Source organism: Dermacentor variabilis, chromosome 10 (assembly GCF_050947875.1).
Source record: "Dermacentor variabilis isolate Ectoservices chromosome 10, ASM5094787v1, whole genome shotgun sequence".
Lineage (NCBI taxonomy): Eukaryota > Metazoa > Arthropoda > Arachnida > Ixodida > Ixodidae > Dermacentor > Dermacentor variabilis.
In genome coordinates, this window is record NC_134577.1 from 100,023,318 (window position 1) to 100,038,539 (window position 15,222).

General features: G+C 44.6%; 1 protein-coding gene across 1 annotated transcript in view; it reads left to right on the top strand.

Annotated features, from left to right (window-relative positions):
- The window catches only part of LOC142559355 (sphingomyelin phosphodiesterase-like), a 171,278-nt gene extending 162,541 nt beyond the window's left edge, over nucleotides 1-8,737 (top strand). Inside the window, exons 10-13 of the mRNA XM_075670968.1 lie at nucleotides 1,795-1,877; nucleotides 4,837-5,029; nucleotides 6,243-6,433; nucleotides 8,442-8,737. Coding sequence (XP_075527083.1) covers nucleotides 1,795-1,877; nucleotides 4,837-5,029; nucleotides 6,243-6,433; nucleotides 8,442-8,550 — 576 coding nt within the window. The 3' untranslated portion in view covers nucleotides 8,551-8,737. The remainder of the gene's footprint in view (nucleotides 1-1,794; nucleotides 1,878-4,836; nucleotides 5,030-6,242; nucleotides 6,434-8,441) is intronic.
- Nucleotides 8,738-15,222: the final 6,485 nt, after the last annotated feature.

Sequence of the window (15,222 nt, forward strand, 5' to 3'; positions counted from 1 at the left end):
AGTGCTAACCACGTCGGATCTCGTTCAGCGTCACTGTTGTGCCGGTCAAATAAAACATTTCTGAAGGGTAAGTTTCATAACTTAGTGTCCAAGTGACAAGTAGTGAGCATGAATTCATTTTACCAAAGAAAATTATATACGCTGCTGAAATTACAATTCCTAGGTTTCGGCTTGGCATGGCGTGCAATAAATGCTTGTTGTACGGGAAAACAACTGATAATGCTATGTTGTCGTATGATATGCCGCTGGGAAAAAATAGGGAGCTTCTTATATCACACTGCGAGAGGTAAAATACAAGAGCCTTTTGGCGAACCGACATGCTCTAGAAAGCATGCCAATGTAATAAGGAAACATTTACGGTCACTGGAGGGAAAAGAATTAGACAGTACTTCGCAAGCATTAGTGCAGCTTCTACTCGCAGAACAATCCGAAAGAACTAAGTTTTACTAAATCTGAAGATCTTAGCTATCATCTCTGCAATACACTGAATTTGATTTCATGTTTATTTCATCCTGAAATCGCACGCATTCTTGTTCCGGTGTTTCCTTTTATCTCGGTGTTTTGGTGCATGTTCGCTCAATGTGGTGCTTAGAATGTGGCACTCATAAGAGACGCCACCTTTACCTCCACAGGAAAACCTATTATCTTGTAGACTGCCCATGAACACCAATTATTGCGTAGGTGCGTGTGAACGTCAATCTGATTTAACTTTATCTCTTTTCTCTTATCTATGCTAGTAACGGGTGCATCGCTTTGTGCACCTTTATCTTCAGGTTAAAGGGAAATCCGGCACCGCCTATGATTTCCATCCAGCCGAGCACAGATGCAATATTAATAAAGAAATAACTACCGCATTCTTGAGAAATGTATGTCTTGTGAAATTTTGATTATGGGTTTAACGTCTTGAAGCTGCACTGTGGCTTATGAGAGTCGCAGTACTTCAGGCTGGATTTTGACTAACTGGAGCTCTTCAGCGTGAACTGTATAAATCACTCTCAACGACTCTCAGCATTCTGGACCCATTCGAATGCGACTTCGGACCGAGTCCCGCCACGCCGTAGCCACTAAGCTACCACAGCGGGTTTCTTGCCTGCGAGCTTCCGCCGATTCTTTATGCTTTTTTTCTCGTCCAAAGTAGTAACGGACGGTTCGCTTGAACTGACAATGCAATATTTACGGATGGGATTTCACCTTGCAAGCAACACTGCCGGGACATCGCAGCAATGCGACGTTCAAATGCACGTTCTAAATTATCAGAAGCCGCGCAAGGTATTTACACGATGCCCAGGCATTTCGCAGTGAATTTGTAGAAAAAAAGAAAACTGTCCTCAATTGGACATTTTCGCGATGTCTTCTCAAAACTTCGTGCGGCTCGTCTTCTGATGTCAGGCCTTGACTCGGCTTGCTCTAGCCCATTGAACACATTTACCCGCCGTGATTGCTCCGTGGCTATGATGTTGGGCTGCTGAGCACGAGGTCGCGGGATCGATTCCCGGCCACAGCGGCCGCATTTAGATGGAGGCGAAATGCGGAAACACCCGTGTACTTAGATTCAGGTGCACGTTATAGAACCCCAGATGGTCAAAATTTCCGGAGTCCTCCACTACGGCGTGCCTCATAATCAGAAAGTGGTTTTGGCACGTAAAACCCCATAACTTAACTTGAATACATTTGGGGAGTTTCATGCATACACGTAAATTGCAAGACTTGCGCCAATGCAAATACTTGCAGGATAATAGGAACCCGCCGTCGAGGGTATCGTTATAACAGTTTATACCTTACCTTCTCACGCAGGTTCACATCATCGCGCATATTCCACCAGGCGTGTCCGACTGCCTGCACGCGTGGAGCGACAACTACCACCGCATCCTAGAAAGGTAACTGACCAGCGCATAAATGTATTTGGTGCAGAAAGCTGCAATATGTAGAAAAAGTTTCGATTTTCCCAGTTGTTCGCGCACATTATTCGAAGACCTTTAGCGTTTGCAGACTGCTGAGTATATCCACGCTGGGACGCGTAATTTAGGCGGAATTATTGGCTTCATACAGTTATTTATAGAAGGTCATGGGCTTCAGTACAAGGCGATAGTGGCCTGTAAATTTGTAATTAGAACTCCTTGAGTGAAAACAAACCTCTGCTGCACAAAAAAAAAATGGCGTTTTACTGCGAAACAGATATAGCAATATTGAGTCAACTCGGCCCACAAAAATGGCCCCGTAATTGAAGGATACACTGCACTTCATCCAGGTCGGACGACAAGTATAAAATAGAAGTTCCTGTCTCCCGTACGAATATGTTTAGCGATTCTTTCATCCCTAGATCAAGCTGCGACTGGCACCACATTCCTGCCACCATCACTCTTATCCTAGACTGGCAAATCCAAATCGGCTGTTTACAGTGCTTCTTCTTGAACCAAGTGCATATGTGTTTCTTTCTTCCACTCCGTAACATCATCCGACCTTGATGGTATTTGAACTAACTAACTAACTAACTAACTAACTAACTAACTAACTAACTAACTAACTAACTAACTAACTAACTAACTAACTAACTAACTAACTAACTAACTAACTAACTAACTAACTAACTAACTAACTAACTAACTAACTAACTAACTAACTAACTAACTAACTAACTAACTAACTAACTAACTAACTAACTAACTAACTAACTAACTAACTAACTAACTAACTAACTAAATGTCTACAGATGAGCAGGGTTGGTAGAGCTGTCAGAATCCCGTTTGTCCGAAGATGGGAACTAGAGTCCGGTTCCCATTCACTGTGTAGTGAGCTCTGAAAATGTGCGCGTTTGTTCCATGTTATCTTATATTGTGGAATGAACAAATTTCCCTTTTTTATGCTATGACGCTTTCCTTTAAAGATAACAGACAGACGCAAGAAGCAGCTATTCCGTAAAATAACTTCTAAGTGCCTGTTGGCATATTCACGCAAGTAGTTGGAAAGCATGTAGCGACACACACGTGATAGACACATCGAGCGCTGTCATGTATGAAAAAAAAATACTTAGGGTAGATAATAATCGTTTGATTAGTTGAGAAAAAAGAATTGACTATTACGACTTGATATTCTCGAGAAGTGAGCTAACTGGCAATGATTTCATGCTATGTGATGGAAACTCCACTGATAGTTTAGTGAAGATGAGCGAGTCTCTTTCTACAGGGGAGTGTTTGTTTTACTCCCTCTGCCATAGAAGAGAGACCGACCATTAAGCGCCATTTTGTCGAGAATATTTCTGGCATGGAAGTGAAATAATACTAATTTTAGTCTTATCGAATTCACAAATGGCGTTCTTAAACAAATTTATTGTTCTAAGCCTCTGGACTACTATATCTTATTGTAAATGAAGCCATGCTTTTGCCGAGTGCCGTGCTGCCTAATTTTCTTTTTCTTCCTTTCGTACACTTTCCTCTTCTGCTTGTTATGTGCCCCTCAAGGTTAGTTAGGTTTTTATAAGCAGACCCCGGATTTTTTTTACCGCCTTTGTATGTTTTCCGTGCCTGATGATGTATACAGTTTCATCTGCACGAACATGACAAATTTATTAATATTGTGGCCTCCAATAGTTAAAAATATTAGCGTGACTAGAGTTTCTATGGGCCGACAATGACATATGAATTGGGATAAATAACTTTCGTCGAGGATCTAAGCCGAAGCGTTAGAGCTGTCACCCTTATCGCTTGCATCAAGGCGGTGTTCTAAGTATTACAGCTCTGTTTACTATATTAATGAAAAGTGGTTCTGAGAGGGTCATCTAGTTGCTTTACATGTCAAAGTATTCTCTTTACCAGTCACTTTTATTGCTGGTCTCGAGCATTCATACTGATCAAAGCATTTGCTGTTTCAGGTTTCCCAAGAGATTCCTGCGCGAGTGCGCAACGTTGTTTAATGTAGAATCTGCTTACAGGAATGAATGTTACTGCATAATAACACAGATTTTAATCATGACACACACTCAGCTTGACGAACTATCATTGCTAAAAGGTGTCAAGAGAATGCCCAGAAAGCAGGAAGCTTCTGGTGATCACCACTTTGGCTCCTGAGTGCAAGGGTCGTATAAATGTTAGCGGTTCTCCTGTACCTGTAGCGTGTGTTCTGGTACTGCTTCGGCGAGGTGTGCTGTTCACTAACACAATACATGACGAAATGTGGCAACGCAGATTACCAGGCCAGTGATTATGCATTCATGGCACAACGGCAATGAAGCAGAGGATGAGAATAACACACAGGACGAGTAGTGAGGGAAACATTTAGCTGGAAGCTGAGAACATGCGTCCCTGCTTATGTTGCGCAATCCATTCAGCATCAGGGTAAAAGAAAATGTCCTCCCTGTTATATTTGCTTAAGCACTGCCGAAATAGTGCCATTCGCTCTATGTTAGAACTGAGGAACAGTTTTTCGCTATACGTGGCATCCAGCCCGTGAAAGTAATAGAAGTATAGTACTATTGCGATACATCCACATGGTAACTATTTCAGCAGAGTATTCTGCGATACACGGCATCGTTTTCGCTGAACCTACTGTAGTGTGTAGTTCGTAAGGGAACGTTTTCAATTGGTCAGTTCTTACGAAGTTGTTGATAGTGGGTGGCCTAACGCTTTTAAAGAGTACCGAACACTTTTAAGTGAGTTCTAATCTCTGTATTGAGCACGTGTAGCGTGTTTGTGACGCTTGAGAACGAAGCACAAAAGGCCGAACATTGCTGAGCACTTTAACATAGCAGTGCTCCGCACACACAGTCTACTGACGATAGTGACTGATTTCGTGTCTTTACAATGCGTGCTCATCGCCTCGTTCGGCTGTCTCTGTGCACAGGTATGAATCCACGGTGCGTGGTCAGTTTTTCGGACACACGCATGCTGACGAGCTTGAGGTGGCCTATGACTCGAAGGACGCCAAGCGGGCACTCGGCGTGGCTTACCTCGGGCCAAGCCTCACGACGTACGGCTCGGGCCACCCTGCCTTCCGTGTATTCACTGTGGACGGCGGCTATCCCGGAGCCTCCTGGGTGAGTTCAGTCAGTGCTTGGCTGCTAACCAGCACCTAGTGATGCTGCGAGAGGTGTAGTCGTCTGAACATTGTGTCACTATAAGGAACAATGTTTTCAGTATTTCTGCAGATGTACACACAAATTTGAAACCCATTTTATAGCTTCTTCCCCGATAATTCGTTACGTAACTGCTGAGAACACTGAAAATTGTGGAGCGATGCTGATGTTTAAAATGAAGGTGGCCATCAACAGCCATTACGAGAAAAAAAAAGTGGCCGCACTGAGATTATGAATAGCATGTTGTTATCGTACATGACACGTCCTAATGGTTACTATTTCATCACTGGGAGATACGAGTTATTTCATACTGCTCTTTGAACCAACCAGCCTCCTTTACCCTAAGGGTGCATATCTCATCGTACCGGCCCGTCCAGAAGCACCGGCTCACGTACTCATACAGTTGCATTATTCTCGTTTTCGATCCGCGCAGCATCACAATGGAATGGCTTTGGCCATCAAAGTGCTGGAACCACCTGTAAATGTTGTTTCCTGAACGTATTATCACCTTTTTGACTGATCGACGTCATGGGGCAACACTGAAATCCACCTCTTACGCAATACACTCTAAAGGGGTCTTTAGGGATGTAAGCTGATGTGATGATGTCACAGGTAATTACTGGTTTTGAACAGCGGAATGGACAGAAAAGTGTTTGATAACTTACCACAAAGAAGTACCTTTTCTCCGTGCCCCTTTGCGCGCGGATGTCATTGGCAAATCCTTACGCTCACAAAAGCAGTTCTGAGAAAGTGTCACACCACAACACTATTTCAATAAGCGTGGACAAAAAAGAAAGCGCGTTTCCGAAGTAAGAATCACAACTATGGGGACTGTTTTCATTGAAAGAATTACTTCATAAGGCTAATTGACAATATCCTGACAAAGTTAGAAATCGAATACCTACTAGATTGCGTTCGTTTTTCTCTTTCTTTTGTACACGTATTCAAGAATGCGCCTCAATACTACTCGCGCCAATCGCGTGAACTATACAGAGCATGCCATTATAAAAATGCGTTTGTGGTGATATTGATTCTGTGTGGAGAGGTAGTGCGTCACTGACTTTCTGCTGTTGTTTCTGCGAGCACTTATGTTTGATTGCTCTCTTTCCGCATATATATTAACGTGCCTCACTGACTGTTTACGTTTTTTCTGACTGCATGTATGCGCTCGAAGTCACTGCTGGACCACCACACGTACCTGCTGAACTTGACCGTGGCCAACGCGCAACCCGACATGCCACCTCAGTGGGAGCTCGAGTACAGCGCGCGTGCCGCGTACAACTTGACGAGTCTCGAACCGCAGCAGTGGGATGCGGCGCTCGGAAAGATGGAGCACGACGACGAACTTTTCAACAAGTTCTACAGGTGCGCCTCCTTCAAAGACGGCTACGACTGACCTATTTACTATAGATCGGAAATATTGGCAGCGAGCACGATGTGCCACCGGCTTCTCCACAACGTTAAATTTATAAACGAATGAAGGATGATCTTCGGTGAAGCGAAACAATCTAGCTATTTGAAATTTTGAAGCCCAACGTGGCCGGATCCTGCGGAATTTAGCAGTGCATCTAAACTGCACTTCGCTCGACGGGGACGACAGGTGTATGGATTGTCACCCAGAGACAGTGAGTTTCAAGGTGGTCCTGTAACGCTCGTACATTATTACATTCCGGTATTTGATTCCTTCGGCCGCGGTAGCTGTAATTCGATGTTAGTGAAATGCAGAAACACCCGTGTAGCGTGCATTGGGTGCCAGTTAAAGAACCCCAGAAGGTGACAAATTAATCCGTGGTTCCCCGCTACGGCATGCCTAGTAATCATGTCGTGGTATTGAAACGTAAAACCCAGAGTTTCATTTTAATTTTATTCAACGAAGATATTTCATTGTCTCTATATCCGAACTGTCTAAAACATTTGTTTTTGAATACAGTGCAGACTAACTAGATGTTTGTTTTCTATATTCATGATCATGTTCTTAAGCAGAAAAATTAAGGGTAACTGCATATTATTGCCCGAGTGAGTTCATGCGCTCTACATGTGGCACAACTAGCAGGAACAATAACAACATGGATATGTTGAATGTATATGAGAGCTCTATACAAAAGAGCAATATACTTTCGCCTATGAAGTGACGAGACGCTGAAGCGACGCACAGCATGATAACTAAATTAAGTTTTAATTTTCTCATTGGAGGCATTCCATAATGCATCAGAAATTGTTAAAATTGCGGCAGTAATAATAAAGTAAAGATGAGTTTGCCGCCTGCTCTTATAGAATGGCGTGCACTATGTGCTGACACCATAGAATGAACTATATCTTCGAAGACCCATAAAGATGCATCCGGCTATGAGGATTTCTTGGGCGATCATGGAGCAGGGCTCACTTTGTTTCGCACTGCTAGCCTGATAACCTCCTCTGCACATGGCAGTCAATATTGAAATAGTGAATGTATACCGGAGCATCGTAAAACGGGCGACTGTAAAAGATCGAAGGTATTTCGGCTGCGTTATTATGGAGACCAGCAAGCTATAAGAGCCGAAAAAAAGCATGCCTAGTGACGAGGCCGTGTGCTGTACTTCCAACTGCTTTGACTGATAATCAAGCACATGTTTATATCCCTACGTCGCCTACCAACGACACCCATTAAAAAAAACAAGGCATTAAGGCTGAGTGCAATTTGGGAAAGAGCGAACCAAGAATACAGGTTCACTAAACAAATAAAATGGGATGAAACGACCTGGTCCATGAACAGAACCTATCGCACCCGAGAAATATAACCAGTTCTCTTTCGGACAGCGACAACGAGGGGACGATCATGTAAACATCCTCTAGCTTCACGATTTCTTTAGACTGACCAATTTCCTGAGTTCCTACGATTCATCGGTCCAACGATGGTTGTGGCTTGAATTTTGGTTGATATCAGAGGAATGTTAACCCCCGCCCACCCCGCTGAAATTGTACGTGCGCTGTTGCCATGTTTCCACAAGCTATCGTTCAGGCATGAATGCTCGTTTGTTCCACATGCTTCGACCTGCGGGAAAGTGGGATCACGAAGGTCGCATCAACGGTGCACGAAACAAACTCGCTTCTGTGCTTGGCGATCGTTTTTCACCGACCCATAAGCGACTTTGCACTGGCGTGAAAACTTATCGGGAGGAGAGAACGCACCTAAACATTGGCCTTTTTTGAAATAATTTCTAGCCTGTGTGATAGGCCGCCGATATACAAAATAACCGCCACTTTATTTTCTTTTTTATCACCCTCCTTTCCCTTATGTATGCTTTTGTCTCACGGCACGTGCTGGTCATCATAATAGCGCAGAACTGACTTGCCGAAAGCTGCACCTTGAAAAAATATTTCCTCACATTTCCAGATTCTACTGCAAGGGGGAGCCGCAGAAGAAGCACTGCAACGGTTCGTGCCGGAGGAGGCTTTTATGCGAGCAAAGGACTGCGAGTTCGACGGATCTGAAGCGGTGCTAGGCAATTCCGCGATAAACGCCAGAGGTGGTCAGGGGTGAAGACTCTCTTGCGACTAGCGAAACACCTTCAAGTGACATTAAAATGAAGGTATGCGGAAACCAGGAAGACCATTCGATGCTGAACTTACACTGGAACGTCACAAAGCTGGGTCACTTGCCATTCTATGACATCGTTCTCGATCATCAAGTCATTAAACATCTTGCGCTATGGATATTTGTTGTCCTTACTGCTACAAGAAAGTTCTGGTGCTTTCTTTATGGTTGAAAAGAGATGAAGCCTAGTTTGCTGATTCCTCCTAATTGCTGATTGCGCTGTATTGGGCACCCCCTAGAAGCGCATGTTGAATCATACTGTCACGAATGAGCCACACATAATTACAGATCAATTAATAAGATTTACAAAAAAGCAGTCATTGAGTGCTGCGCGCAACGCCCAAGATCCGCTGCCTTTTTCGTCTTCGTCTCGCCGAAACCGGGGCGTTACATTCCCCGTTTCGGAAACGAAGCCCATTGGGTGAGTCAGGACTGACTAAATGAGCGAAATCGTTTGAGATGCGTATACCATGCGCAAACTGAGTCTTACAAAAGCGGCGATTTTTCTGAACGTGACAGGTGCGACCACGACTGTTAAATCAACGACTCGGTCAACAATCGCGAAGGGACTAGTATGCTGGGGGAAACACTTTTGACATAAGCCGTGTCAGCGCTGAGGAGTTCGTATCGCCTCGAAGATACTTTTTTGGAATGAAACTTGCACGTAGTGGCGGTCATACTCTTATTTGGAGCGATCTCATAGCACCAGTGTGCACAGACGAGCGAGTTGACGGACTTCATCAGCACGGCACAAAGGTTGGGCTATGAGTTATCGGTATCATCGGTTTTATCAGTATGGAGTACTTAGTATGATTAGTAGATAGAAGGACAGTATCGAAAGCATTGAGCGACAGTCGAACGTAGAGCAAAGTGCTATACGTTCGTGTTTCGTGTTTCTCTGCGGTTTCGCGTTTTGCGATATTGTAGGCCTAGTGCATAAACAGTTAGATGCCGTCCTAGTTGTGGTGATCGGATGACACATACATAGCCATCACGTTAGTCATGGTGTGGGTGGCGCGTACGACAAGGCCAATCGTCTGTGCATGGTACGGTGTTAAGTGGCGGAACTGTGAAGTGCAGAGGTGAACCACTTTAACAGCGTCGGTGATAAATTGTCAACCACGATCGCAGGGTCGACTATGCCGAAGAACAACGAAGAGTAACTAAAAGTTCGTAACGCAAGCAGCTTTCAAGAAAGGTATCGCTGCGGTTTCCGTGGATCTAGTAAGGTGTTCCACAAAGACAATGGCCCAGTGATTGGTGTTCGCAGACTGCAGAAAAGGTCCCAGCAGATCGATACCGACTTGCTCGGAAAGCGTAGTAGGCGGCGCAACAAGATGACAAAAGCCGTGTGTAGCGCTTGTGGGTCGCTTGTGACGCTGGTACTGGTCACAGCTGGACATATACTGTTTAGTAGTATAACCATTATAGGCGAGTAAAAGCCTTCCTGTTTTCGATGTAATACGCGAGGGAATCCCAGATGACCTGATGTTGGATCCTCATTCATGGCGCAGTGAATATCGCATCACAGATTTTCGGGAATAACCAGTAAATAAAGCGTATTTTGCTGAGTAATTTATATAGCAGAATAGTTGATCGCGGAGACAAAAGCAGCTACTGGCTTTGAGACACCGGGAATCGACGAACAGGGGGTCCAAACATGTCACTTCGCTGTATTGACTTGAACGTGTGGACGCCAGCAAACGTATGGGAGCCAGCCGCAAAGCAGGCGTTGAAGGTTTCCGCATCACCATACGTCGTGGCCAGAGGAAGCCAGGAAAGACAATCAACGTCGTTATGACGTGGTCCGCTTTTGTTAGAAACAATAGAGCCGTATTCTTGGATCCGTAAAACCCAACGTGCATGGCGGCCAGATAGGTGGCGGAGAGCAAGAAGCTAGCATAAAGACTAATGCTCGGTGACAATCGTTTGCGGATGTCCAAAGAGGTAATAGCAAAACTGGCGGACGGCAAATACTGACGCCAAGCATTCTTGTTCTGTCAAAGTGCAATTGCGTTCAGCCTTCCTGAGAGGACGACTTGCATAGGCAACGAACTGCTCTTCGTTATTACGGTGCAGAACTAAAACAACTGCAAGGCGTATTCCGCTTGAATCAATGAGCACTTCAGTAGAAGCAGATGAATCGAAATAGCGAAAAATAGGTTCTTACGTTATCAAGAACTTGAGTTGAGAAAATGCTGCGTCACATTTAGATGCCCATTGGAATTGGCTTTCTTTTCGCAAAAACCTCGTCAACAGATACACAACATCCGCTAATCTAGGCACAAAACGTAGAAAGAACATTATCTGTGAAAAGTGCGGTCTTCTCTTAGGCTTCAATGCGCTCACTACCTCAGTTTCACGGGGTTGTGGCCTGATGCCATCTTTGTGAACCAAGAGTTCAAGTACTTCTGCCCCTTTTATCTTCACCTCTTCCACCCTACACAATATCCCTCATACTGTCCCTATTGTGGAGCAAAGCCCGCAGCATATCATTGCACCTGGGAGTGTCCACACCCTCCGGGCTACTCCCCTATTCCTTCACCTTCACCTTCCTCCTGGGGGACTGCGCTGACCAGCTCAGACCCGCAAGAGCAGCGACGGCTGATCCGGCGGGCACGTGGAGTGGCGCGAGCCAATGGGGCCCTGAACTAAGGGCTCCACCCTGCGAGGAAGTCGCCCAATCTGATGACAAATAGATGTTTTCTCTCTCTCTCTCTCTTCCGCCTATCGATCAACAAGCAAGGGTTACTAGGAGTTTAAAACAAAGAGGGCCTTTTCGACGCAGTATACAATAAAGCGCTATTAAACGGGTCTAGTGATCGTCGAAAGTACGTCTGAAATTGAAATCGTCGAGATAGCACAAACAGACCTCATTTCAGACAACGAAGTACTTAGTCCATAAATATCTCGAAAGTAGCGAGGAAGTCGCTGAGATCAAATGGTATAAGAATAAATTGACACAGTCCGTCGGGCGTCCCAAATGAAGTCTTCTTCTTTTTGGCAGGGTGCATAGAAATCTGCCACTACTCTGAACGTACATCTAGTGAGAAAAAGTAAGAGGCAGAAAATGACACCGTCCATCCTAGCTAACGGATGTACATCCTTTTTATTCAGGTGTTTCATTGGCTGTAGTCAACGCAATACCTTCAAGAACTGTCTTTCTTCCTCGCGAAGATCAAGGGTAGCACGACTGTTTAATTGGCGCTCTTAGGCCATCCATGGCCCTTGCTCCACTAAAAACCACATATCATCATCATCATTCTCAAAGACACTCTTCTGCAGCGTATTCTGACTTTGCTTGGGAATAAGTTTTCGGTCCGAGCACACTCGGTAAGGGTTTTACCGGAGCAGATTAGAAGGGCTGTGGGTGGCTCGGTATGCCGGTAAAATAGTCAGTTCTCATTTTCTAAAAAGTCAATGAAGTCAAGCTTGTCCATCCAATAAATTTACCAATGTTTGTCGCTCATATCACCGCAGCATCTTACTAACTATGCGCAGAATATGCTATTTGAAGGAGAAACTATGTTGGGAAGTGATGAAACTTGCTTCTTCTTTGATGGCTGCCATAAAATGTCCAGTGGCAGCATCCAAGATAGCGAGTTTCATAGCTCCATGAAGTATATCCAGCACTGATAAACAAATAACTGCCCACAAAAACGTGGCTCGACCATTAACAGACACGATAAAACGAGGCACTAATGCACCTGTATGTCTGTTTTAGCACACGGAACGGTAAGAGAGTGAACCACGTCGTCAAACGAAGATACGGCAGAGAAAAGCAAATAGAGGAACGGATTTGATGGACCATGGCGCCAGCGTCAGTGCAGTAGAAGCAACAAGTGTGTCTTCTTCACGTGGCCGTTAACGAGGGCAGGAACAAGTTCACCGCTCACAGAAAGCTAAGCGGCACCGCACTAGACGAAAGCGGCACAAGCATGGAGAAAAGTAAATCCCAATAATCACATCGTGTGTGTGCGCCGCAGCAGAACGAAGAACTCAGTTGAAAGCATCTTTGCTGCCATCAAGACGTTGGTGGCTCAAAGTCATAGTGGATGAAGTATTTCACTGCCCACTCCTCAAAATCTGGTAGAGTCGTACAAAAAAAACATAACCTTGGTGTAAAGGCCGACCATCAAATAAAGACTCATAACAGAAATTGCCGCACCAGTGTTGTTTAGTTTCTCATTGTGTTTTTAGCATCGTAGCTGATGGGTGTATCTGAGGCTAATCCTTTTTGGCGACCTTACCTGCATCGGTCGCGCTGGTTAGTTTTCCGACGGTGGATGGGAGGACCAGTGCCAGCGCTGCGAAGGCGAGCGTTGGTGCCTGTAGGATGCAGGCGGCCAACAACGACTTGAAGCGGAGGAGTCAGTGCGTCGGTTATCCTGCCGTTAGGTGCTTCTGGGGAATTCGGCAGTAGGCCAGCGATCGTCATCGGGGCGATCACCGGCGCGAGAAAACGGTGGTTGCTTGTGTTGCGATGTCTTCGTTCGCCGACGACAGAACCGAGTCATGTGTCCGGTAGCACCGCATCTGCAACACACAGGAGTTAGGCGATATACATCGTGTTCCTTAAAAGCACTGTCAAGACGTTGTGGTAGAAATGCATGTTCACCTTGTTCCGGGTAGGTAACGGCTGGCTGACGCACCTAACTAACGTGGTGGTCAGACCTCTACTCTTCACACTGACTGCGCTGCAGCCTGTCGAGGTGCTGTTCCATAAAGGTAGTCCTCGATTCCTAGTCGCAGAAATGGACACAGCGGGGGGATAGGAGATTGTCGTTACATCATGAAAGGATTCACCCTTTTAGCAGAATTTCACATATTGTCGGCCACAGATCAAATGATGCGTAATCGTCAGCACTCGGAAAGGTGGTTACATTCGGTAGTCGACAGAATTTAGGAGTGACACGCAGGGTGTTGAATGTTTCCAAAGTACGACAGTGCCATTTGACCTCGAAAACTGTTGCGAGGTTCCTTTTTGCGATGAGCAACTGATAGAAAATTTTGGCATTTCCTCTTCAACAGCATATTTATGAAGGCAAGTTAAACCGTACGTTTAGCTTTCGGTTACACTGCTTAACATGAGACTGCCAAGCCGTTATCGGGAAGCAAAAGTTCTGGGACGACGAGACACGAAGAGGACACATACAAGCGTGTCATCGTCTTCGTCTCGTGTCGTCCCACCGCTTCTACCTTCTCAATAATAAAATACAGGCTAGTCCAGTTATTTATCCTAGTGCCATGTCATCTATCAAGAAGCCCTGCGTGGTTAACGGAGGAGCTGTGATTGCCTCGTAATCATGTTCGTTGCTTTAATACTGTGGTAATTATTGAGCGCATTCGGCGGTCAGAAGTGGGAGCCTTTTTGATAGTTTAATAATTTTGCTCGGTTCGCTGCCCTGACTTTTCATTTTTATTTACGCACGTGCATTACTATGTTTTTCCCCTTGTGATCTTGGTAGTTGTTAATGATGCTTTGTCTTCAGTATTTTTTTGTTAGGCTGAATCAGCGCTTCCCCGCATTTGTTGCCCTTTGCGTACTTGTTCTTGAGCCGTTTTGTCCTTCAGCAAAAAAATAAACATGTTTTTTCTTTCCTTAGCCCGGACACTCAACACAGGTATGCGTCAGGAATAATTTAGCATTTTCCCGATCCTGTCTTCTCCTTCTTCACTCTCTTCTGCAATTATTTGAACAACTGCCTTTCGCGAAAGCTAAGTGCAGTGGACCCCAAAAAGGCAACATGAACACAAGCGTCATCAGAGAGATGACGTTCTTAGTGGAGTTTTCGTTTGACGAAATGAGAAGCCAGAAGGAGTGACGTATGCCTGAGTGGCTGAATGACCGACCTAAGCAGCGCAAACGTTTCAGCTTTGAGGTTTCGAGGGAAACATGTTGTGAACTTTCCCGTTCCCGTACGTGTCACGTCACTCATCGCTCGTCACGTCACGTCACTAGAAGCCGTTTTAATAGTTTTTACAACAAGAGAGAGTGTGACGTTGAAATAGTCGAAGTGTTCGAGATTTGGACGAACAATTAAGAGGAAGCTTTAGCTCGGGCCCAACTCCGACGCGGCCTATTCAAATACATGTAAAACGCAAAAACGTTTTTATGAGGTAACCCCTGGATCGATTTTGATGAAGTTTGTTGCATTTGAAAGAGAAAGATAAATTCTAGTGACTGTTGGAAGCGGAATTTCGATTTAGCGCTTCAATTTTCTTAAAACGTTTTTCAAATATTTGACCGTTTGAAAAAAATAGAAGCACGAAGTTTACAAATTCATAGCTCTGCATCAAGAACAGATATCGCGATTCTGTAAACGGAATTCATTAGATCATTCAAAGCGGACAAATTCAATATGTCATTTTGCATCTTACGTGAATGTGTTACGTTGGTTACAACGGTTTTGCAAAAGTTGTATTTCCCTATGATTAAATTTTTTTATATTTATGTGTAATATATCAATTTTGTCCGCTTTAGATGTACTATTAGATGCAATTCACAGCATTATATTATCATTTTTAGTGGTTGAGTTACGGAGTTGTAAACTTGATAGTTTTGTTTTTTGAAAATTTT